The sequence below is a fragment of the Gordionus sp. m RMFG-2023 genome, chromosome 1 (assembly GCF_954871325.1).
Source record: "Gordionus sp. m RMFG-2023 chromosome 1, tfGorSpeb1-WG-v2, whole genome shotgun sequence".
NCBI classification, from domain to species: Eukaryota; Metazoa; Nematomorpha; class Gordioida; order Chordodea; family Parachordodidae; genus Gordionus; species Gordionus sp. m RMFG-2023.
In genome coordinates, this window is record NC_088775.1 from 54,160,149 (window position 1) to 54,185,907 (window position 25,759).

Sequence of the window (25,759 nt, forward strand, 5' to 3'; positions counted from 1 at the left end):
TTGAAATCCATTTGTCATTTATTACGATGAAATATATAAAACAATTTAGAATTTTATAATCTTAAAGTAAATTAAAAGTATAAAATTGAACTGAACAAAAGTAAAGGTTTTTTATATCATCGCTTGTTAGGATGATATTAAATAACACATGTTTGGTATTAATTTTCAAAAATGTGATAGCTTGATGATTTTCTTCTCAGGTTTGTTCCAGATTCTTGATATAAATTATTCAATTAAATATCTCGGATCACGCAGATAAGCTTGCAGTCTGTCAGGAATATTCAATTCATGTAATTGATCTCTATTAATCATAGATAGTATTTTGTACCTTAAAATTAAATATATTATAATAAATTTTTTACATTTAATCATTATTAATAATCTGCCTCTCCATATAAAGCTATTTTTTTGCAAGCATTATTAAAAAAAACACATTTACAATTTAAATTTAAACTTTTAAAATTTAAAACAACTAATTTTTTTTCTTTAAAGTTTGTTAAGTGACCGATTTTTTTTTCAAAATAAGTTTTTATCTATAAATTGGAAAACCTTTCTAATTAATTTAAAAATAGAAAAATTATTATTGAAATTATGATAATTTTTTAACTTTTCTTTTTTTTATATAATAGTTTCAAAAATGAATCTGTTAAATCTTTATTTAAATGTATATTTATTCTATATCAAAGATGAATTACATTTACTTTTCTATTTGCATTGCACGATTATAATATAAAGAAAAAAATATATCCATGGGTAATTGGTTAAAGTATCTAGATACAAGTATATAGATACTGTATCTAGATATAAAAATGTGGTATCTGTATCTAGATAGATTTTTGATTAAAGTATCTGTATTTAGATATTATTTTAGAGGTATCTGTATTTGTTTTAAGATAATTTTGATATACTTCTATTGCTTTTTTATATTATAAATAAAAATACTTGAATGTAAAATTTATTTTATTTCATATGAGCATATAACTTAATATTAATATAAATATTAAAAAATTATATATATGGTGAATTCCATATCAAATCAACCAAGGTTTCAACCCGACCCCTTTCAATTTTTTTTAAATTTTGCATACTGGTGGTATATACTATAACTAAGAAAAAAATGAAATTTTACCTCCCAAAAAGGCTTACCCGCTAAGATATGGGCATTTAAAGCGCGGAAAAATGGTACATTTTTGACAAAAAGTGCCTCATTTATTTTCAAATATCTCGAGAAATAATTAAGTTAGAAAAATAATTTAAATTTTATTATGTAGCTTAATAATAGTTCTTTAATATGACATAAAAATAAATATGATATAAATTTGATGAATGTCCAAAACCGGATGTATAAAACCGGAAATGGCCATAGAAAAAAAAAGGTATTTTTTTTTTCGAAATTTTTTTTCCGTAGATAGATATAACACTGCTTTATATTTGTGCCAAATCCTAGCCTGGGATGAAAAAGGGTCTAGGAGTTATGACTCTTTATATGGCTTAAATTGATCAAAAATATCTTCATTTAATGAATACTTATGAAATAATGTTTTTTTTAAAATTATGTCTAAATGATAGGCCCTAACTTTTTTTTATTTTTAATTGTTAACATATTGTGAGTGAATAGATTTGCATTCTTACGACCCAAAAACTGTGTTTTAGCAGGTGGTCCAGGCACACATACCATGTGTATCTGCACACTACACCAAAATTTTAAGCTTATTTTAATAGGGGGAAAATTAAAACAGCTTACAAACAATAATGATCATTATAATTATCCTCCAATAAACGATTATAAACATTGTATTGCACAAAGTCTTTGCAATCCTGCCCAGCCTGGATGTTACTTCAATAAATGTAAATTTGTCCTGGATCATCCCAAATAAAAGAAAGACTTATTATATTATTTGATACGAATTCAATAGATTATATATCATTTAAACAATGGTTGGTAGTTGATAGAACTACGCTCGAAACGCTGACAAAATCAGCTTATAAATTCCTAGATTATTTAATTGAGAAATTAGACAATTTGATTCCACATTCATTTATAGCATCACAACAATCATTATTTCAAAACAATTTAAAATCTAATTTAAATGTTGGCGAATACTTAGTTATTGCTGACTTTTCGGAAAATTATGCATTTTTAGTGCAAGACCATGCACAGGGATTTCATTGGACAAATAATCAGTCCACTATTCACCCTTTTATCATTTATTATCGTCAGGACAACACTATAAAACATATAAGTTTAGTGGTGATATCAGATTGCTTAAAGCACAATGCCTGTGCCTTTTATTTATTTCAAACTAAAATGATCTTATTTTTAAAAGAAAGATTTGATACATTGACCAAAATTTATTATTTTTCTGATTGGGGCCGTAATCCAATATAAAAATAAAAAAAATTTCATAAATCTCTATAATCATGAATGTGATTTTGGTATAAAGGCCGAGTGGCATTTTTTTGCTACAGCTCATGGAATAAGTCCGTACTACAGTTTAGGAGGTATTACAAAACGGCTAGCAGCTCGAGCTAGTTTGCAACTGCCATATCAAAACCATATTTTGACACCATTGGATTTATTCGACTTTGCATCAAATAATATACATGGAGTAAATTACATTAATGAATACAATAATATGGAAAATCATCTAGAAAGCAGATTTTTGAGAGCAAAAAGAATTCCGGGAACACAAAAATACCATGCTTATATTCCCCTTGATGAAAATAAAATTAAAGTCAAAATTTATACCAATTCTTTAGATAATTTAATATATGATATATTGTAAACATAATTATGAATTATTATATTATATGTAATTATGCATTTCAGAAAAATAAAGTTATAAATTGGTTTAGAATTATTTTATCAAGTAATTTTCAGTCACAACATGTTAACAATTAAAAATAAAAAAAAGTTAGGGCCTATCATTTAGACATAATTTTAAAAAAAACATTATTTCATAAGTATTCATTAAATGAAGATATTTTTGATCAATTTAAGCCATATAAAGAGTCATAACTCCTAGACCCTTTTTCATCCCAGGCTAGGATTTGGCACAAATATAAAGCAGTATTATATCTATCTACGGAAAAAAAATTTCGAAAAAAAAAATACCTTTTTTTTCTATGGCCATTTCCGGTTTTATACATCCGGTTTTGGACATTCATCAAATTTATATCATATTTATTTTTATGTCATATTAAAGAACTATTATTAAGCTACATAATAAAATTTAAATTATTTTTCTAACTTAATTATTTCTCGAGATATTTGAAAATAAATGAGGCACATTTTGTCAAAAATGTACTATTTTTCCGCGCTTTAAACGCCCATATCTTAGCGAGTAAACCTTGTTGGGAGGTAAAATTTCATTTTTTTCTTAGTTATAGTTTATACTACCATTATGCAAAATTTAAGAAAAATTGAAGAGGGTCGGGTTGAGAATCGACTTTTTTTGGTTGATTTGATATGGAATTCACCATATATGTAAAATATTAAAACTTATATATAAAAAAGAACATATAAATATTAATTAAATATTATGTCCGAGTTATCAATAACAAGCAAATTCTGATATTACAATCCATCTCAAGGAATTTGCCATTTTTAATTGCAATGGAATTGGTGTTTTATTTTATTCTATTATATTGATTTAAGATTAATATTGATGACGAAAATGACATTCTTCCATGGCCAATTTATAGACCATATTTTAAAATAATATCTCAAAATAAAGAAAACAAATCTGTTAGTAAAATGTTTGCCATGTCTACCGAAAAATATGCAAATTTCAGTTAGCATTATCTCAACTTGCAAAATTGTAACTTGCAAAATTGTAAAACATTTAAGGGTATAGATACTAAATAAATGTTTACAATTTTAATTTTAAATTTTAAGAGAAAACATCAAACACTCTTAATCTAAATAAAAAAGGGGAAGAAGAAAAAAATCTATTAAAGAAAATATTGGACTAGGCTCATCGTCCATTGATTTTTTTTCCGAGACCTCAGATTTTAACCCAAACCACTTTAGATGATTTAATAACTGATTTTATTATAGATAGCAATCAACCATTTTCAATTGTTGAAAATCCTTCATTTATAAAAATGATCAAAACATTAGCTCCACAAAAAAATATAATTTGCCGACAGACAGTGGTTGTTACTGAAATCTAATAATTATTTATAATCATTTAATCATATATTATATTATTTTATTAATGATATATAATAATTATTTATATTAATCATAAATTATATTAATATCTAAAAATCATTATTTTAGTTATATTTTGATAAATGTGATATCGAGTCAATAAATTTTTTAGATCATTTCTTGAATTTTCACAATAGAATCCTAATTTAGGTTTATTCAAATCAGTATCAAGATAACTTTTTATAAGCTGTATCTGTATCTAGATACATTTTTAGACGATGTATCTGTATCTAGGATCCATTTAAAAAGTAACTTTTAACAACTCTGGTAATTATCTATTAAATTTTTTAAAGGAACAGATATGATTCTCTTTTCGATAATTGTCATTACCTGGATTTTTTAATTGGCTTAGGATATATAAACTGATATTGATTTTATTTAAAACCAAAGAAGTTTTCAATGGAGTTGATTGCGGGGATAGTTTAAAAATAGTTTACAAGCTTTGATTTTTTTATAAAGTTTAAAAAAAAATACAAATATGTTTTTTTATTTATTCGTCAATGTTTCAAAAATCAAATTTATACTGTAATATACAAATGTAACAGAGCCATAGTAAAATAATATTAAAAATATATTAATACTAGTCAGAGTTCGACTAAATTAGTGACGAATAATAGTGAATTATTAATTCGTTTGTCCAAGCACATCAAGCTAATTTGCCAAAATTGTTTTTAATTTTGGTAAGAAATCTTGTTATAGTTTGATAATATTAATTAAGAAATTCGTACTGAATTCGAAACTAGTGGAGTTATAATTTTATCTTAAGGAAAATATGTTTAAAAAAATTACCTAAGATTTCCTGTTAGCGATATGTAGGTAATGTTATATAAGTATTTTATTTTTTATTGTTTATTTCATAAAGCTTCTACTCCTTGATTTCAAAAATTAAACATTGAATCAAAATAAAAGACAAAACAAAATTGTACATTACCTGAATTTATAACAACACATAAACAACTCAGGCGAGTAGCCAGAGTTCTCTAAGGTTAGGGGGGGGGGGGTAATTTTTTCCTAAATTTGAAATGATTTTTTTGAAGAATTAAAAATTTATTAGAACTAATCTTATAAAATTTATTGGAAACAAACATATTTGAAAATATGATAATTTCGAATAAAATATTGGAAAATACAAAATATTTAAGAGCGAATTACAGTTAATAAATATCATAGCTATATAAATCAGATTTGTGTATTTGACCGATCAAATACGATTCGGTTAATTGACCTATTTGACCGGTGAAATATGGTTAAATTTAAATAAATGTTTTTTAAGACAATATTAACTTTATTTTGTAAATAATAGTAAAATGAATCTATATTATTAATTTTATATATTTTTTAAATTCATTGTCAATCAATAACTAATGTTTCGCTATCCGTGGCAGAGTCTTGTTTTGATTATTCAATCAATTTTAATGTTATTGAGACTTCAATCGATGACCAATTTCTTTCTGAAGAAGCAGAACTAGGAATTATTAGTAATGTCACTTCTCTTAATGGGCATGTTGAGCAAAGCCATTTCCACTAATTTGAGGCTGGAATCTGATTGTTTCGAAGTTACTTCTTTCCATATAATTTACAATTAATTCATACTTTATTAACTTCTGAGGACCCAATAAATAAGCAGCATTGTAATCACATGTATTAATTCTATTTTCAACCATATTTGACTATGTCAAATACTCCTCAGGTCAATTGACCGTCTTGTTAACCCAGATATAAACCGGTACGCAAATCACAATAAAATATAAAATTAAACATTTTATAATGATTTAAAAAGTTAATCAAAATATCATTCATAAATAATTTAATCTTCTTTGATATTGGGTATTTTTTAATAATTTGTTGTGTTAGGTATTAGATCTCGACGTATATTAAGTAAAGCTAGTCCATTCAATCGATTTTAAGATTTCGTAATTTTGAGATAGGTTTTTGTTGTATCTGTCGATTGTAATTGACATTGACAGATATGGACGTATTTGAATATACTTTTTCGAGAAGAAAGGATTATTGTTTTTATATAATGTAATTTTTTTTGTTTATAAAAAGATTATTAAATTAGGTGTTATGAAATATTACACGGTAATTATAGATGTTATAAGATATATTTATATTTAAATGGAATCTTGAGAATATTATTATAGCCTTTGTTTTGAAAATAAAGAAAATATACAATTATGATATTGATAAGAATAAAGAATATTGTTTAATGTTTCGATATACATATATGATAGTTTTTATTCACTGAAATGAAGAAAAGGTCCTCTCATTTGTGATTGTACTAATTGATATCATTTCCAAAATTTAATGTAATTTTAATATATTTGGAATAAATGTGATGTAAAGTAACGTCTTTACTCGTTATTTTAAAATTTTTCTTAAAAAATTATGGAAAAAACATATTTTATTGTATTATAAAAATTTTTTTATTTATTTTTTAAATTTTATAAATAATTTAAGCCGAGTAATAAGATCAACTACCAAATTCCTTCGTTTTTATTTAAAATTTTTGTTGTTAAATTTTCAGTCAAAACTGTTACACTAATTAATATAATATTGAATCAATCAAGATATGTTAATTTATATATATTATGTCAGTTGTACATATTTCTCAGGTGAAGATGATTTAACCTGCCCTGGCCCCAATATGAAATATTTTTTACGCCAATAAAAAAATTAAGGGTACAAAGTGCAACTCAAATATTTCCTCAATTGTGTAATAAATAAGGGCAGTCATCCGATTAAACCGGTTATAATAAGTTTTTTATAATTCCGTGAAATTAATGGTCTTATTAATGAGAATAACCATTGACATCTCTTGCGAACAAATTGCAGAGATTTACAGATAACAACAGGTCGTTCATATATATATTGTATGGTTAGGATTAATTAAAAAATATGATATGTATATGTCGTAATTTTTAAAGGAATCACGACTATCCGGGATCTTCACGGGATTTAAAGGGATAACTAAAAAATTAGGGTTGATAATTAAGGAATGATAATACGGGATTATCACGTTTTAATCGTGATAAAGAGGAATCTTATTTTAAAAGCGTTTTCTACGAGTTTCGTAGCGTTTTTAATTTTCAATTTTGTTTTTTTTGGCCTTATGATATAAGATATGTTTAGTATAGGGTATCATTCGATAGCTAATCAAAAGATTTATTCAACTGGAGGTCAATCTCTGCCCCAGTGATAATACCGTATAGTTCTTTATCCTTTAAAAAATTGAAATTTTAAAGGGATCCCTTTAAATCCCGTGAAGATCCCGGATAGTCATGATCCCTTTAAAAATTACGACATATATATATATATGAATGTTATAGACCCTGTTACGGCTCTTCGATTTTAGAAAATTTGGAATATCTCACTCCCATGATAACTGTTATAATATTAAAACTTAAAAAAATTACTTTAAATAATTTCAAGTTTTGTAAGCCACCTATTAAGGCAATCCTGAAAGACATAGATAAAAGGTATTCATTAAAATATTGTTTATAATTTATATTTTGATTATATTTATTTTCAATAGATTCGAACAAATCTATAAAGATGAATATATAGTATAATCAATAATTCACCCACTAATTAAATTAGCCCTGGATAAATTTATAGGTCAGCGAAAGCTTGAATTATTCCCGTTTGATAAAATAATGACAAAGAAAAAACTGACTGTGATTCCTTTAAAAATTAAAACACATACCAGATTATTTTTTGATAAAAATAAAAATTTGGGATCTAAATGAAAATTTTTTTGAAGATGATCTATAGTTATTTTCAAAATAAGGATTATTCTTTAATTTTTAATTAATTCCCCCCAATTAAAATGATTATTATCAAACACAATACAATCCTCCCATGCTTTGCGCCAAACGTGTGTTTAACACAGTGAAAGATGTGTTGATCACAATCTTTTTTGGAAATCAATAAAAATATCCTATCTTATAATATATTATTTTTGTATAATTTTATTTATATTATATTAGGAAATTTTTATATTATTTAATTTTTTAAGTAACGAACGTGCTGAATAGCCAGTAACGTGCGTTCCTTTTTTCACAAGGTAACAGTGACGGTAACGCGTTCCTTTTTTTGACGTAACGAGTAACGCGTTTCTGTTTTGAGGTAACGTTTACATCACAAGGAAATCATAAATATATTTTAAAGTATGCAATGCTTTCACTGTGCTTCTTAGAGGATTATACTAATTAATTTTTTATAAAATTTTGAAATTAAATAAGCCTTCAGATACATTTATATCCTCTGAATAAAATTTAGCTAAATATTTAATTTTTTCCATATCAAGATTTGATTAGATGGATTTATACCTAAAACGAACTATTTGTTATTCGATATTCGACTCGATTCGAAAATTTGAATCGAATTCGAATAAGGAAAATATATTATTCGTCGAATAATTTTTTATCTATTATTCGATTAAAATAATAATATTGAAAAATAATCATATCTTATTAGTAGGAATTATTTGCAATTATTCCTATTTAATAAAATTTCCTAGTGGAATAATGATGAAACATTTTATATTTCAAAAATTGTTGTTAACGGCTGTTTTTATTCGAATAACTTCATAATATAAAATTAACTTCCGAAAATTGTTATATGATGGACGAAGAAAGTATTTATTTTTATATGCAATTTATAACACATATACAATTATAATAAACTAGTAGCCATCCAGTCAAGAATGGTGGTCAAACCAGATATTTCTCCGTCGTTTGATGATGGAGAAATCATAAATTTTACTTTTTGCAAAATCTTTTTGTTTAAAAAATTTGTTGTTGGTATATTTGTCTTCTACATGATATGAATATTATATTGATTTTACTACATTATATATTAAAAATTATATAGGTGAATTCCATATCAAATCAACCAAGGTTTCAACCCGACCCCCTTCAGTTTTTCTTAAATTTTGTATACTGGTAGTATATACTATAATTAAGAAAAAAATGAAATTTTACCTTCCAACACAGTTTACCCGCTAAGATATGGCCGTTTAAAGCGCGGAAAAATGGTACATTTTTGACAAAATGCACCTTTCCTTTATTTTCAAATATCTCGAGAAATAAAAGTTCTTTAAAATGACATAAAAATAAATATCATGGACATTTTATTAATATCGAAAACCGGAAATGACCATAGAAAAAAAGGTATTTTTTCAAATTTTTTTTTCTGTAGATAGATATCACACTGCTTTATATTTGTACAAAATCCTAGACTGGGATGAACATGGGTTTAGGAGTTATCACTCTTTATATGGCTAAAATTGAACAAATTTAACATTAATATCATCATATTTTAATTTAATGAATAGTTATGAAATAATGTTAATTTAAAAATTATGTCTAAATGATAGGCCCTTACTTTTTTTTATTATAAAAAAAATTTGAGAGGTGTTGGATAATGAGCTTTGTTTAGCACTTTAGTTAAATTTTGTCTCGAAGTTACTTGACAAAATAATTCTAAACATATTTATAAATTTATTTGCCTTAATTTGCATTACATATAATACAATCAAAAATTTATAATTAAAATATATCATATATTATAATCATCCAAGGAATTTTAATAAATTATGACTTTTGTTTTCGTCTAGGGGAATAAAATCTTGGAATTTTGTGTTCCAGAAATTCTCTTTGCTCTCAAAAATCTGCTTTCAAGATGACTTTCTATGTTCATATATTCATTATTGCTCACAAATATATAATTTACCCCATCGATATTATTTCTTGCATAATTAAATAAATCCATTGTTGTCAATATGTGATGTTCATATGGACGTTGCAAGCTTGCTCGAGCTGCTAACCGTTTAGTAACGGCCCCCAAAATGTCGCATGGACTTTTACCTTGTGCGGTTTCAAAAAATGTCACTCAGCCTTTATCCCAAAAGCCTTTTCATGATTGTAGAGATTAATGAAATCTTTTATTTTTATATTGGTTACTGCTCCATCACAAAAATAATAAATTTTAGCAACACTATTAAATCTTTCCTTCAAGCATACGATCAATTTTTAAAATAAATAAAATGCACATGCTTTGTGTTTTAAACAATCTGATATAACACTAAATTTACATTGTTTTTTTATGTTGTTCTCACGGTAATAAATTATAAAAGAGTTGATAGTGGCTTGATTATTAGTCTGATTAAATCCTTGTGCATGGTTCTGCACTACAAATGCATAGTTTTCTGAAAAGTCTGCAATAACTAAGAATTCGCCAACATTTAAACTGAATTTTAAAAAGTTTCGAATTAATGATTATCGTGAAGCTATAAACAAATTAGGAATTAAATTGTTTAATTATTCAATTAAATAATCTACAAATTCGTCAGCGGATTTTGTCAATGTTTCGAGGGTAGTTCGATCAACTGCTATACATTGTTTGAATGTTTTAAAATCTATAGAATTCTCGTCAAATAATATATTAAGCCTTTCTTTTAATTTTGAATATATGGGGGAAAATTTATTGTTGAATTTCAATTTTGGTAGATTATTTTTAGCTAAATAAAATAAAAATTATTTTGTCAATTAATTTTAATTTCGAGATAAAATTTAACTAAAGTTTTAAACAGCTCATTATCCCAGCCACCTCTCAAATTATTTTTTATAGGGCTTATCATATAGACATAATTTTTAAATTAACATTATTTTATAACTATTCATTAAATTAAAATAGATGATATTAATGTTAAATTTGTTCAATTTTAGCCATATAAAGAGTGATAACTCCTAAACCCATGTTCATCCCAGTCTAAGATTTTTTATAAATATAAAGCAGTATGATATCTATCTACAGAAAAAAAAATTTGATTTTTTTTTCTATGGCAATTTCAGGTTTTACACATCCGTTTTTCGATATTAATAAAATGTCCATGATATTTATTTTTATGTCATTTTAAAGAACTTCTATTAAGCTACAAAACAAAATTTAAATTATTTTTCTAACATAATTATTTCTCGAGATATTTGAAAATAAATGAGGCATTTTGTCAAAAATGTACCATTTTACTGGGCTTTAAACGGCCATATCTTAGCGGGTAAACTGTGTTGGAAAATAAAATTTCATTTTTTTCTTAGTTATAGTATATACTACCAGTATACATTAAGAGAAATTAAAGGGGGTCGGGTAGAAAATCGACTTTTTTTGTTGATTTGATATGGAATTCACCATATATATTTTCTATATTATCTTACTAATAAAATTTGTGTCTTTATTCCATAGTTAAATTTTACAAAATAAATTTAATATTCTATCTTTTTTAATTTATGGTTAAATAAAATTTTCGAATTGAATCGAATAATCATTTTATTATTCGTACGAATACGAATAATGAATTATTTGATTTAAACGAATACGAATAATGAATTATTCGATTCGTATTTTTGTAGGTATAGATGGAGTTATAAAATATAGTATTTGTAAATTGGATAGAGCCATTTAATGAATCACAAATCGTTCATTGATTTGAGTTGTATCCAGAAGTGGAATAAAAACGGTTATTTTATGTAATCCTCAATTGAGCCCACGTTAATATTGGAACGATTGTTTGTCGATGAGTCGAGGCTTGCAAATCTCAGAATCATATAATTTTGTTTTCACCTCAACAATCACATAAATCTGGAGAAATTCTTGGTCGATATTATCTCTTAGTTTTCTTAGTTGTATTATAAAAATATTCCGATTCTCATAACTTCAGCCAAATCCATATGATTTTTTTGAAAAATATTGCAAAAATTTGTGTAAATTAATTAATACATTCCAATGAAAAACATAAGCAGCCATATTAAATCTAATAATGTATCAGCTTCAGATGAAATATAAGAACATTCTGATATTTATCCAAGGGCACTCAAAAGAGGCTTTTCCAGCTCCAAAAAATGTTGTAACAGCTTGATGTCGAAGGCTCAATCTTGTAGGACATTTTTTGATTTTTTTCTTCCTGTAGCATAAGTAGCAGAATAACGTAGTTTGTTATATAAATTTTATATTAAATATTCAATAATCTTTGAAATTTATTTTTAAATTTAATAAAGGGCAGGCAGTGGAGGCCATGTTTGATTGGGAAAAGTGCTTTCTAGATATAGTTGTGACGCATTTTAGGTATTATTACTTTACTGAGATGATTAATTTTTATATGAAAAATTTTATAATTTTTATCAATTTCGGCTAGGGTTCTTTAAAAAAATCTACCTGAATTGGGCTTTTAATACCCTAAATTCAGCAATAATGCTTGGAGATCTTTGATAAAATTTTTATCGCAATAGCAAAACAAAATACCTGCCATATCAGGTTTCCCCTAAATTAATGCATTATCAAATTTCTTTTATAATTAAATATTTTTTCATGTTCTATTTTCAATACAAAAAAATTAAAAATTGTCAAAATATCTTATCTTATTATTTTTATTATATTTGAAAATAAAAATAAAGAATTCCATTTGTTGAAAATTTTGATTTGAATTAACTTGTTTTAATAATGATTTCTATTTCCTGTTTTTCTAATCTTGATATGGATTTCCTTTCTTGCTTAGGGGGAGGTAAAATGAACAATAAACTTCTAGTAAACAAATTATGGAAAAATAAAATAAGTTCATTAAATTAAGTTATAATAATACAAATTGCTTATATCCATATACCAAAATCCAAAATTAATAAAAATTGGTCACTAGCCTATTCCTTAAAAATAAACAACTAATCTTAATTATTTGTCAAATAACTAAAAATTTATGACAATGCCCGTGAATTCCGGATTTCTCTCCTCAAAAGACGTGCGGTAACCGCAGTTAAATATTCCTGTCATATAACATTTATAATTATTCCATTTGAGTAAAAACTTTCAATACTTATTCATATAATTACTATATTTAAATTATTTTACCTGCAAACATATTTGAGAGAATATGCTTTATTAAACCGATTTAGTGGCTTTTCAAGATATAGCGCTAAAGGGATAGGAGGGTTATTACAAATATCGGTAGGAAGATCTTTAATAGAATGCTTGTAAAACAAATTGTTATCATCATTGCCAAGCAGAAGACATTCCCATATTGAATTTTTTACATTTTTAATTAGATCCATATAATTATATAAATTTTGCAATCGAAAATGGAAAATTTTTCCATTGGTTTTAAAGCTAAGAGTAAATAAATGGTAGTCATCGGTGCTATCTCTGATTAAAAAAGAACCTTCCGAACTGTTTTTTAATTGTTTTTCAGCCTCAATCCATGTCAAAGGACCCCAATACCAACCAAACTTGTAATTTGCAGAGGCAAGATTTCATATAAAATAAATTATAATATAAGTTTAAATTATTATTTGAAGATCTACATATAATTTAGATTTTCGAAAAACATAAAATTTGAAGAACTTTTTATTAAAAAAAATTTCGAGTAAGGCATCATTTATAGTAAATGCGTTACGTTATTTAACGCAGCATTATTACAAAATTAAACCAATAGGTATAAATTTATAAATATGAAATGTATGATGATAACGCTATGATAAAATTTGAAAAACATGTTGCGATGCGCTGATAAAGAAATATGCGATACGATTATAAAAATAATAGCAAATTCGATAAAAGGGTATATGATTTTTCTTAAATATTGTATAAAATAATTATTTTTATTTTAGATTTATAGAAAATTAGTTTTTAAAACTGAGTCAGCTGTCATAAGGTTAAATGAGGCCTAAATACCTTTTAAAGATTTTGCTCAGAATTTTTATTAATATAACAAAATCTTTTGTAATTTAAATTTTTGGTTAAAATCTTGATCTAAATCTTTCATGATTCTGAGATTATAAAATCTTTAAAAAATTTTGCAAAAAAAATTATAAAGAGATATGGTTTTAAATTAACAGCTTTAAGGATTCTAGTAAACTAAGCTAATTGTAATTTGTGTATAAAAATTTACAGAAAATGACAAGCGAAATAAAACCCAATGATTTGATAACCTTATCTAAACAAATATATATATTATTAATATTTAAAAAATTACCATATCAATCACTTTACAACCCAACCATCTCAGATTTTGTTAAAATATGGTATTTAAGTTAATAAAGTATTGTAATTGACGAATCCAAAATATTAGAGTCTTAACTCTATTAGAACTGGATTTTTCGAAAAAAATGATTTTTTAAAATTGAGATAACTTTTATATTAGATGCACTATGAATGTATATCTATTATGGCTCATTTTATAGCCCTACGTAAACTCTTGAACATATGTTAAATAAAATTAATTTTTAGTTTATATATTTTTTTAAATTGCGGTTAAAAATTTGTAAATTTTAAAATGTTAGAGTAAATTTTTTTTTCCAAATTTCAGATATTTTGTAAAGAGTACCAAGAACTGTTCATATAAAAAATTTCAAAGCGAGGCCAAAAAAATTAATTAGAAAAAATCTCATTTTAAAAAATCCGCTAGATGGCGCAAGAAATTTAAAATATCAATTTTAACAATATAAATAAGTCAATCTAAGAATTTTTTTTTATTCCATAATAAAATATTTATCGAATAATTAATAGTAAGCGTATAATATAAATATTTAAAATAATTTTAATTTCTTTGAAATTAATTGAATTATCAATTTTTCGAATATTTTTTCCAATGATTATCCAATTAATGACGACAATGCGCAACTACCTACACTTTTTTAGAATCCTTAAATTCTACTTTAAATCAAATGGGGCATTCTCCAATAAAAAAAAAAAAGAGACTAAGAGAAAAAATATCCCAAGAAAAAGCTCAGCAGAATTTCAAAAGCTATTGGCAAAATTCTTCGACCAAAGATGAATAAAAATGATAGCGATGATTGGATAATTCATATGAAAAATAATTATCCATTATTATCTAAAACACAAAAATATCAATTATTAACGACATTACCTCCAAATTGGAGCATTCACAAAATTAATAAACAATTTTACGCTTCGTTTTATATGATCAGTAATTCAAAATACATTCATAGTCAAAAGGGGATTCTTTCAACTCCTAATCCCAAGGCAGGTAAAACCATAGATCAAAACACAGTTGACGTTGTAAAAAGTTTCTATTTAAATGATGAATTTAGTAGATTATTGCCAGGAAAAAAAGATTGCGTTTCTATAATTGAAAATGATGAAAGGATTAAAGTTCAAAAACGGTTAATTCTTAATAATTTAAAAGAAATCTATATAAATTTTAAAACTATCTACCCTTCTCTTAAAATCGGATTTTCAAAATTTGCCTCATTGCGCCCTAAAAATTGCATAATGCCAGGTTCAAGTGGCACTCACTCGGTTTGTGTCTACCTAATCCATCAGAATGTTAAGTTGCTAATAATAGGTAGCAATTTAGCAACTTTAACAAAAAATAGGGATTTTGAGATAGACTTACAAAGACATAATTCCAAAAATGATTTGCAATCCTCCACTGCCAGCCTGTTATTTTAGCGAATGTCATGGTATTAAGGGCTAAATTAGAAAATTTATTAACACATGATATATACAGGATAACGTTCAAGCAATGGAAAACTGTAAATAGAACCAGTCTAGACACCCTAACACAAACTGCTGACGAATTTCTTAATTTCTTATTTGAAAAAATATTTATTTTGATTCGCCATTCTTTTATTACTGAACAGCAAAATAGATTCCATCAGATTCTTAAAAACAACTTAAAGCTAGATCATTATTTGGTTATCTGCATTTTTCTGAAATTATTCTTTTATACTTCAAGATGAAGTCCAAAGTTATCACTGGGCCACTTTCCAGGTTACCCTACATCCATTTGGTATATATTATAAAGTAAATAATGTATTAAATCATATAAGTTATGTGGCCATATCCGAGTCGCTGGTGCATAACACTTGTTTATTTCATTTATTCCAAAAAAAATGATAAATTTTCTAAAAAATTACTTTTTATCTGAGCCAAAATACATTTATTATTATTCCGATGGGTCCGCGGCGCAATATAAAAATAGGAAAATTTTTATAAATTTGTGGACTTCGCCATCCCAGCAGAGTGGCATTTTTTTCCTACTGTCCATGGGAAATGTTTGCGATGGAATAGGGGGAACCGTACAACGTCCTTATGATAATCAAATAAAATCTCTGAATTCTTTAAATTCGCCATACATCCCATAAAGAATACCAAGATGAGCAAGAATTTTTAGAGGAACGATTTTCAAGAGCTTTTTCAATATATGGGACTCAAAAAATTCATGCAGTCTATCCTGTTAATTTATCACAAATAAATACAAAAAAATATTCTAGTGCTATTGAAGCCAAATTAGAAAAAATCCAAAATACAAAGCGAAATATCAACTAAAGATATTAAAGGGTATGTTACATGTTTATATGATAATGAATGGTGGTTATCATTCAAGGAAATTTAATTAAAATTATTTTAAATATTTATATTATATGCTTACTATTAATTATTCGATAAATATTTTATTATGGAATAAAAAAAAATTTCTTAGATTTTATATTGTTAAAATAAATATTTTAAATTTCTTGCACCATCTAGCGGATTTTTTTAAAATGAGATTTTTCTAATTAATTTTATGCCCCCCCCCACACTTTGAAATTTTTTATATGAACAGTTCTTAGTACTCTTTACAAAATATCTGAAATTTGGGGAAAAAAATTTAGTCTAACATTTTAAAAAATTACAAATTTTTAACCGCAATTTAAAAGAAATATATAAACTGAAAATTAATTTTATTTAACATACGTTCAAGAGTTTACTTAGGGCTATAAAATGAGCCATAATAGATATACATAGTGCATCTAATATAAAAGTTATCTCAATTTTAAAAAATCATTTTTTTCGAAAAATGACCAAGTTGACCCACTTTGAAGCCCTATATCTCCGGTTCTAATAGAGTTAAGACTATAATATTTTGGATTCGTCAATTACAATACTTTATTAACTTAAACACCAAATTTAAACAAAATTTGAGATGGTCGGGTTGTAAAGTGATTGTTTTGACATGGAATCAATAATTAAATGTTTTACTTCTTTATGAAGTTAAAAAAAATGAAAAATTTTTAAAAAAGAAAAAATCCACTAGTAATAAAAATTTACTATTCGACGAATATTTTTTCTTATTATTCATATTCTATTCTGTTTAAAGTCGTGATTATTATGAACAAGAATTGAAGATGACAAATTAATTCATTAAAATAATATAGTTAATCAAATCATTCTAAAATAACATAAATAAAACTAAAACGTAAAATATAAAACAAATATAAAGTAAAAATTATAAAACTTTTCCTTTTCTTCAATTATTACATTTTCGATCTCACTATTTATACTACTAAAATTTACATACCATCAATAATTATTTCATACAATTGTCATTTAATTTGCTTACAATTTAAACCTTTCAATTACTTTTACAATTTAAATATTTCAATTATACTTACAAATTTTATATTTCAAATTAACTGTTTATCTTTAAATTAATACACGTATTTGACATATTCGAATCGAATAATTGTGCTACTTGTATTCTAAAAATACGAATCCAATCGCCTAATTCGCATTAGGCTTAGTAGCGACGTTACTTTTATAAAAAAAAGTACCAATTAATACCGCTGTTTTTTTCGAGCTAAAAATTTAAAAAAAATTATATAATAGGGCCATGCTGATATTTAATATCGGATCTGTACCGATATTTAAAGTTTTCAAAAAATATAGGGTCGGGCCAATCTTTTTTAAAAACCCGATCCGATCCGATATTTTTTATTGTTTTGGTTATTTTATAATTGTATATATAATCATATAATTTTTTATTTTATAAATAATTTCTTAATAATAAATAAATGAAAGGAACTAATATACAATTTATTTGTTGTAATGTTTAACCCTTCAATACTCCGGTGAAAATAATGATGTTAGTACTCCGGTGGGGTTTAATAGACCCCAATTTCAAATGTATATATGTCCAGTTATATTTATTATTTTGATTTAATATTTGAATATAAGATAGAACTAACCTTAAACTTGATAAAATATTTATTTATTTTTATTTCTTAAGTTTAGATTAAAGATGGTGAGGATAATTATAATTTGTGCCAAAATTTTCTAAAAAAAAGCTTACTTTTTTTAAATTGGATATTAAAAATTAAAAAAATAACTTATCCATGATAATTCATAACATGGATCTTTATTCTTCAATATTAAAAAAAAATTACACTGATAAATTCAAATATAAAAAAAATATTGAACATTGAAATATGTTAAATTTGACAATCAAAACATTTGTTACATAAAATATTAATGTGTTCTAAACATAAATTTATTTTGCATATTTGACAAAAATATTTATTTCTAATGTGTGTTGCTTTGTCTACCACCTTTCTCTCTTCTCTTGTTAGTATGTCATCAAATCTCATTGTATGAATTAGAAATCTGAATCTTTTAAGAGGCATTGTTACTCTAAATATATCAATTCCAAACCCATCAGATTTCCATAAATCAGACATATTTTGATAGTTAGATTTAAAAATTCCAGCTAAATAAAGAATTCCCAATAATGCTTTGAATTCAGTTATATCAACTTCTTTTGTAGAACTTTCATATTGATTATAACTTTGACTTACAACTTTTTCCATTGAGTAACCTTATTTTTAGCTAATTTTAAAGAGAAATATACTATGATAAATGATTTTATATTTACCTAAATAATACTTAAGCTTATTATCTATTTCAGCTAATATATCTTCTTCTTCATCTAATTCAGATTGTGTATCATGATCACTATCATACATAAAATCTTCATCCTCACTATTAATTATATTATCCAAATCACCTCAAAAAAAATATTACATTTATATATTTTATATTTACTTTCAGAATCTGCAAAAATCATAGTAGATGATAGAAATAATTTAAAAATGAGTTTGTTGGGGAAAAAAAACATAAAATAACTCCACCAGAAAAAATATTTGTGTTTTCAATTTTATATATCTCATTCAAAATATCTTATATTCAAATTTCGTTTTAATAAATTTTATAATATAGTGGTATATATTTATAATTATAAAAGTTTTAAAAAAAAAATTTTAAAAAAAATTACGAATTTACTCCGGTGGGGTCTCACAAACCCCAAGCAGTCACAAAATGCTTATATGTTAAAAACTACTCAACCAAAATATGTGAAATTTGGAATATAGATTCTAAGATATATTTGATGAAGCTACTGAAGAATCCAGATCATGATAATTAACCGTTTTTATGCAATAGCATTTCCAGCATGCCTGGGGTTTCCTACACCCCACCGGAGTATTGAAGGGTTAAATAAAGTTTACACGATTTTTTTTTGCCATATTATTTGAAAAAAAGAAGATTTTAAAACTCTAACTAATCACATTCAGTTAGGTTGTTAAACGGCTCGATTTAGCCAATTTTAAAAACGATTAACCATACTTGATTTTTGCCACAATCAGCACCACCTAGTTAAAGGAGATCTCACTTTTAAAGGAACCAGTCGCTAAAAGAAAGTTTGTGCCAAGGTTTAAGGTTTGGAAGAGAGTACATCAATTCAATATGACATTGACGATAAGAGAGGCGGAGTTGATTTTTCCCACAATCAGCACCGACTAGTTATAGGAGATCTCACTTTTAAAGGAGCCAGTATCGCTAAAAAAAAGTTTGTTATAAGGTTGAAGGTTTGGAAATTGAAGGAGAGTACTAGACGTGAATTCAATATGACATTGGCGATAAGAGAGGCGGAGGTGGCACAAGCATATAACGTAAATGACAAGTGGGAGGCCATGAAGAAAGCCTGGGTAAGGATAACTGAGGAGGTATGTGTATGGACAAATGGCGGCCAAAACATATGAGACATGGTAATGGAATCCTAAGGTAGCAAAAGCTGTGGACGAGAAACGGAAGTGTTTCAAAGAATGGTATAATAGTAAAGAAAATAATGATAACGATATTTACAAGGTGACGTAAAGAAATGCCAAAGAAGAAGAAAGGCAGCAATAGTTTGCTAAAGAAACAGAATGCGCGAAAGGAATGGGAAATATGGTCCGGGTGGCAAAGCATATGGCAAAAAAGAGGCAGGATGTGGTAGGTGTTAAATGTTTGAAAAATATAGAAAGATAAATGGTGATTGATGGTAGTGGTATTAAAAACAACTGGAATATCTAAATGGAAGGACGGCGGATATGAAAAAGATGAAACTTACAAATACTGATGCTCAGGACCTCAAAAATGGAAAAGTAAAATTATAGGGAGGGGAAACACCTGGAAATCGCCATTAAACGGAGAAGAAGTCATTTAATTTTCCCACATATATCAGAAAGGTTTGGACTTCTATTGGCTAAATTTCAAGGCATAGGCAATATTTTGGTAAAAATTTTGACTTGGCCATTTTTAAAAATTGACGGAGCTGTTTAACAACACTACATTCACCCATAAACTTTGCAAATACTTTAAATAAGAATATTAACTATGAAAAATAAAATACTCTTAATCATTCGTGAAAGTTAGTTTTTAAAATAGAAAATATAGATATATTTATAACATTGATATTAAGATAGATGGTAAATAAAAATCAATATAATCGGATTGGTGAAAAATTTGTGGATAGGCACAGCTCTAATTAATAATATTTTTAAATGACGATAACTAATTTATTTTATTTATGAAAAATTAAATTGATTCAATTACTTTTACTTCTTTCATTCATTTATTTAAATATTAGAAAATGGCATCTTATTCTTAATCATAAATATACTAAATTTAATATAAACATTTTATTTTGAAAAATATAAAAAAAAGGGGGGAGCTCGAGATAGAAAGTGCAAGACTAGCTACTGAAATATTTGAATATGATTTTAACTAATATAAGTAATTTATGTTTAAAGGTAAAGGAAATCCAGATATAGAAACTATGTCAATTATGTGCAAATTAAGTAAAACAAAAAATAAAATAATTAGTGTAAGCAAAGCTTCCTCTTATAATTTTAAGTTATATTTTAAAGCTATAAAAATAATCCTAATTAAAGAAATAAGAAATATTTAATATAACAGAGAAAGCATTCCCAACAATTAATTGAACTAAATCAAAAAAATTAGGCCTTCTACTACAAAATGTTTATCAGAATGATAGAATTTTTCAGGAAAATATTGCCTAAGCGTCGAGATTTCGCCAATAGATGTTCAATCCTACGTGTCATCTATGAGCAAAATACTTAGGCTTGCATAATATTTTTCTGGATAAAATATTGAGTTAGCCGTTTTTAAAAATCGGCTCAAATTGAGCAGTATAACAACACTAACTTTAACATCTTAAAAGATGCTTGATGACCAGGAGTGTAATGAGTAGGGGGAGACTAGCCCTTCAAGCTATTTTTTTTTATTTTTAGACCTCTTCCAAATTTTGTGAAGGAGCTGAGTCTTTTCGCCAAAAAATTTATATTTAAAAATTTGCTTTTTGATAATATAGCATGTTAATTCAGCAAATACTTTCCGAAATAAAAATATAAGAATTAAAATGAATGTTTGATCAATAAATGATTTTGAAAATAAGAGATACAAAACTTCGTCAAAATGTTTCGGACATAAATTCTTTTTTCAGCCTCATTAATTCTATTTTTGGCTAAAATTTATATTTTATTATCCGATCGAAAGTCAAAAATAGGATCTTCTTTTCTTTTTTATAGCCAGACGGAGTTTACTTTTTCAATATTTTTATTTTTCTTTGTAATGGCATTAATGAAATAAAACCAATGATCACACAATGACAAAGGTTTACACCCTTTGAGCCTAGTTGAACAGCCTGAATTTATGTCAAGGGTTTACACCCTATGAGCCTAGTTGAACAGCTAGAATTAGTTACAATGATGGAAAGTTATATAATTAAATAAATATTAATATGATATACTAGCCATTCTTAGTATTGTTGAATCATTTAAAAAAATTTTAAGAGGTCTCTGCAAAACAGAATAGAAGAAAACTTTGAGAAAAGTAAATACTTTAAAAAGTATCTTATTAATCATATATCTGCATCATGGCAGATTTTTGGTCTAAAAATCCAGTAGTTTTATGGGAATAACTGCTCAATGGGTAATATATATTTTTAAAATTATTTTTAAAGAATAAACGATAAACCCTTAAAAGGCAAGCAAGAGCCTTGGCATATAGAAGAATTCCTGGACCATATTCATTTGATAAAATTCCAGTTATTCGAAGAAGTATATAGAGTAGGGATTTCTGATAAACCAATTGCTAGTTAAAGATAACGCCTCCAATATTTACTGAATATGGTCTAGAGTTAAATAATCTTGACAATGATTTTGAGGATGATCTAATATTATAATTTAATAGAATCAATGAATGATTAGTAAATAATTTTTTTTAATGTTTATTATATGAAATAAACAAAATAATATTACTCAGGCAAATCAGGTGTGCCTGCTATATTTTGTCCTTGGATCTTACAAACTAGAAAAAAATAGGTAAAATATGGCCCTTAATTTCGCAAGAAATAATCAAAATTGGCATTGATTGCTAGGTGTTATCTTAAGCACAAATTGAGTGTGTTTTTACATAATTTTTTAATTAAAAAAACGTAACGCATCCCTTGTTTAAATGGTGGTCTTTATAAATATGGTCGATTCATTTTTTAACTAGGGCCTAATTTATAGTAAAGGGGTTATGTTCAAGCGTTGCAATATTTAACGCAGCGTTATTACAGCTGATTGAGTTTTAAAAACTAATTTAATATAAAGCTATAGAGATAATTACTTTATATAATATTTAAGAAATAATCATATATCTTTTTTATCGAATTTGCTATTATTTTTATAATCGTATTGCATATTTTTTTATCAACGCATCGCTTCAAATTTTATCATAGCGTTATCATCATGCTTCATATTTATATTTATACCTATTTATTGGCTTATTTTTGTAATAATGAAACGCCCGAACATAACAATGTTCCTATAAATTAGGCCTAAGTTCTAAGAGGATTTGTCTGAAAATTATATTATCGTCTGCCTTCTTTAATTTCTAGATATTCCATTAGATATAATCAAGTAAGTTAAATTTTTACATTTTATATAATATTTAAAAATTAAAAAAGTATTAAAAAAAGGCAAACCCTATGCATTATTTAAATGGTTGCTAACGCCAAACGGTAATTTTACCATTTGCACGCTGTCATTTGAAATGCATTATTTGCGTTTGCAACGCAGCGTTTGAAACGGTCAATTTGTGCGCACTATTATACAAGAAAAAAAGGATAGATTGACATATTTCATAAATTATATTTATTATTTTAATAATTCTATAAAATCTCAAAGTATGCATTGTGTTTAGCATTATCATTTATAATTAAGAAATGTTTTTTTGAAAAAAAGGGAGTGTCCGTGTATATTAAATCTAATCGGAGTATCAACAAACTGGTCGGAAAACAGGCTAAAACAAATAGAAGCCATAAAACAACAATTTCAAGAGCTTTTTGATCAAACAACAAATCAATTTTAAAATTATACATTATAATTTTAAATTATTTAAAGATTTCTGGCTATTGCCAGATGTATACGACATAAATATCTATATTGACGATGCATTCATTAAAAGTGTACATCAATGAAAACAGCTGGGGACGCCATTTTGGTTACCCATATCATTATTAAAAATGAGGCCAATTTATTCCTACGTCTGACAACCTTATTAAAGAATTGCCTGATCATCGAGATAATAAGGAAATAAGTTATCAATTTAATAGTCGTTTTATATATATGTGAATAATTAGTGTATAATGATGCTTTAAAATGCATTATTATGAATGCATCATAAGTCTAGGTATTATTATATGTCATTGGATGTATATGACCCTTTTTAACTTCTTTTTTATTAATGTTTTTGATATGCATTTAAATTATATTTCTCATGATTTTTTTAATACATAGGTTGCAAGTTATTTTTAGTTACTATGTTGATATGTTACGTTTTAAAAATAAAATGAATAATAAAATAAAAAACCTATCTTAATTTTACAGTAAAGTAACATATTACTTTACGGACTGATTTCTATTATTGTTTGGCTTAATAGTTTGATATATTTATTTATTAACACTGTAAGCAAATGATTTAAGATGATTAACACTGTAAAATGATTATTCTTTTATTTCATATTAGATTAATATCATATATGAATGATGTTGAATTGTTGATAATGATCAGTATAAAATGTAATTGATATTTTAACTAATGCTAAATATTATATATAAAAGATTTTGAATTTAAATAAATTGATTGAATCAAAACATGAATATTCCTAGTTATTTGATTTACATACCCACTCCAATATTTTATTATATTTTATTTAAATTAAATATAAATTATTGATTAAAAAGGATCCTTGGATATTGGTCACCCAAAGGTTTAAATATTGAATTTTTTTTTAAATGAATACTTTGAGAACTGGAGGGGAAAGGGTGTTATTAGATTGATTTCAGCAAAAAAGATTTATCTGTAGAATTTCTGGTCAAGCTAGTTCTAAACCCAGGACCTGTGGGTTTAAAAGGGGATGTTTATAACTGGCATTAATAAAATTATATCTAAATATAATACCCAATTACAGCAATTCTGTTTAAGAAAAACTAGATTTTTTTTAAAGAATCTACTATAAAAAATATTTGTTTTATTTTATATATTTCTTAAATCTTTTAAAACATATTTTAGAAGTATCTTTTATTTATTTTAAAGAAAAATAAAGTGTATTTAATTTATATTCATATTAGTGTTAGCTCCATTACATTAAATGTGAATCTCATCAAAATAGCTTAAATTGTAATGAACATAATAACATTTTAAATGCTATATTAATTTTATGGAATGGAGATCAGTCATTATAATGAATCCAATCTATCTGTATGTATAGTTTTTTTTGATGCTTGTGCACATAGTATAAGATATTTTAATAAAAAATATACAATATAATAAAGATAAATATATTATAGGATGAAAATACCTCATCTAAAAATTTCAAAGAATGTAACTTTTTGTTAGAGTTCTTTATAGAAGTATCCACTTGCATACTAGCTTGATAATTTGTATCATAACTCTCTAATCCAGTGAATATTACATTTATTAAATTAGTAAGATTACTATTTTTTTCACAATCTTTATTTTTGAAAATTTGAGAATGACATATGGTATACCACAAACTTTTACCATTCTTTTTATTCGTTTGCAGCATATAATGATTTATCCGAAATAGAGTTAATTGTTACATCTGGTCCGAAATATCGGTAAACCGGTTCGGGGCCTAAATATTACCACAGCTGAATTCGCGACATAAAAAAGAAAGATGGTGAATACAAACAAGACATTTTTAACATATTATTCAATTTTATTAAATTAATAAAATATTTATATGATAATTTATACAACATTTAACTACTAATATAAAAGCTTAATTATAAATAAAAGTAAAATATATTATAAAATTTGTTGATATTAATATAATTAAAAACAAATTTGTAAATTTATGCAATA

General features: G+C 25.5%; 1 protein-coding gene and 1 long non-coding RNA gene across 2 annotated transcripts; one reads left to right on the top strand and one right to left on the bottom strand.

Annotated features, from left to right (window-relative positions):
• LOC135931957 (suppressor of cytokine signaling 6-like) lies at positions 1 to 25,567 on the bottom strand. Its single transcript, XM_065469278.1, has 4 exons — positions 25,370 to 25,567; positions 25,233 to 25,327; positions 13,118 to 13,491; positions 1 to 328 (listed from the first exon to the last, which is right to left on the bottom strand). The coding sequence occupies exons 1-4, from the start codon at positions 25,458 to 25,460 to the stop codon at positions 226 to 228; spliced, it is 663 nt and encodes a 220-aa protein (XP_065325350.1). The 5' UTR covers positions 25,461 to 25,567; the 3' UTR covers positions 1 to 225.
• On the top strand, positions 8,827 to 12,520 carry LOC135922574 (uncharacterized). Its single transcript, XR_010570962.1, has 3 exons — positions 8,827 to 8,855; positions 12,274 to 12,340; positions 12,411 to 12,520. It is a non-coding gene; the product is annotated as an uncharacterized LOC135922574 (long non-coding RNA).
• Positions 25,568 to 25,759: the final 192 nt, after the last annotated feature.

Coding starts and splice junctions, on each gene's coding strand:
- LOC135931957 (XM_065469278.1), bottom strand. CDS start 25,460: ATGCTGCAAACGAATAAAAAGAATGGTAAAAGTTTGTGGTATACCATA. Junction 13,492..25,232: donor CTTTGAAATTTTTAGATGAG/GTATTTTCATCC, acceptor GCAAATTACAAG/TTTGGTTGGTATTGGGGTCC. Junction 329..13,117: donor TCTCTCAAATATGTTTGCAG/GTAAAATAATTT, acceptor TTTAATTTTAAG/GTACAAAATACTATCTATGA.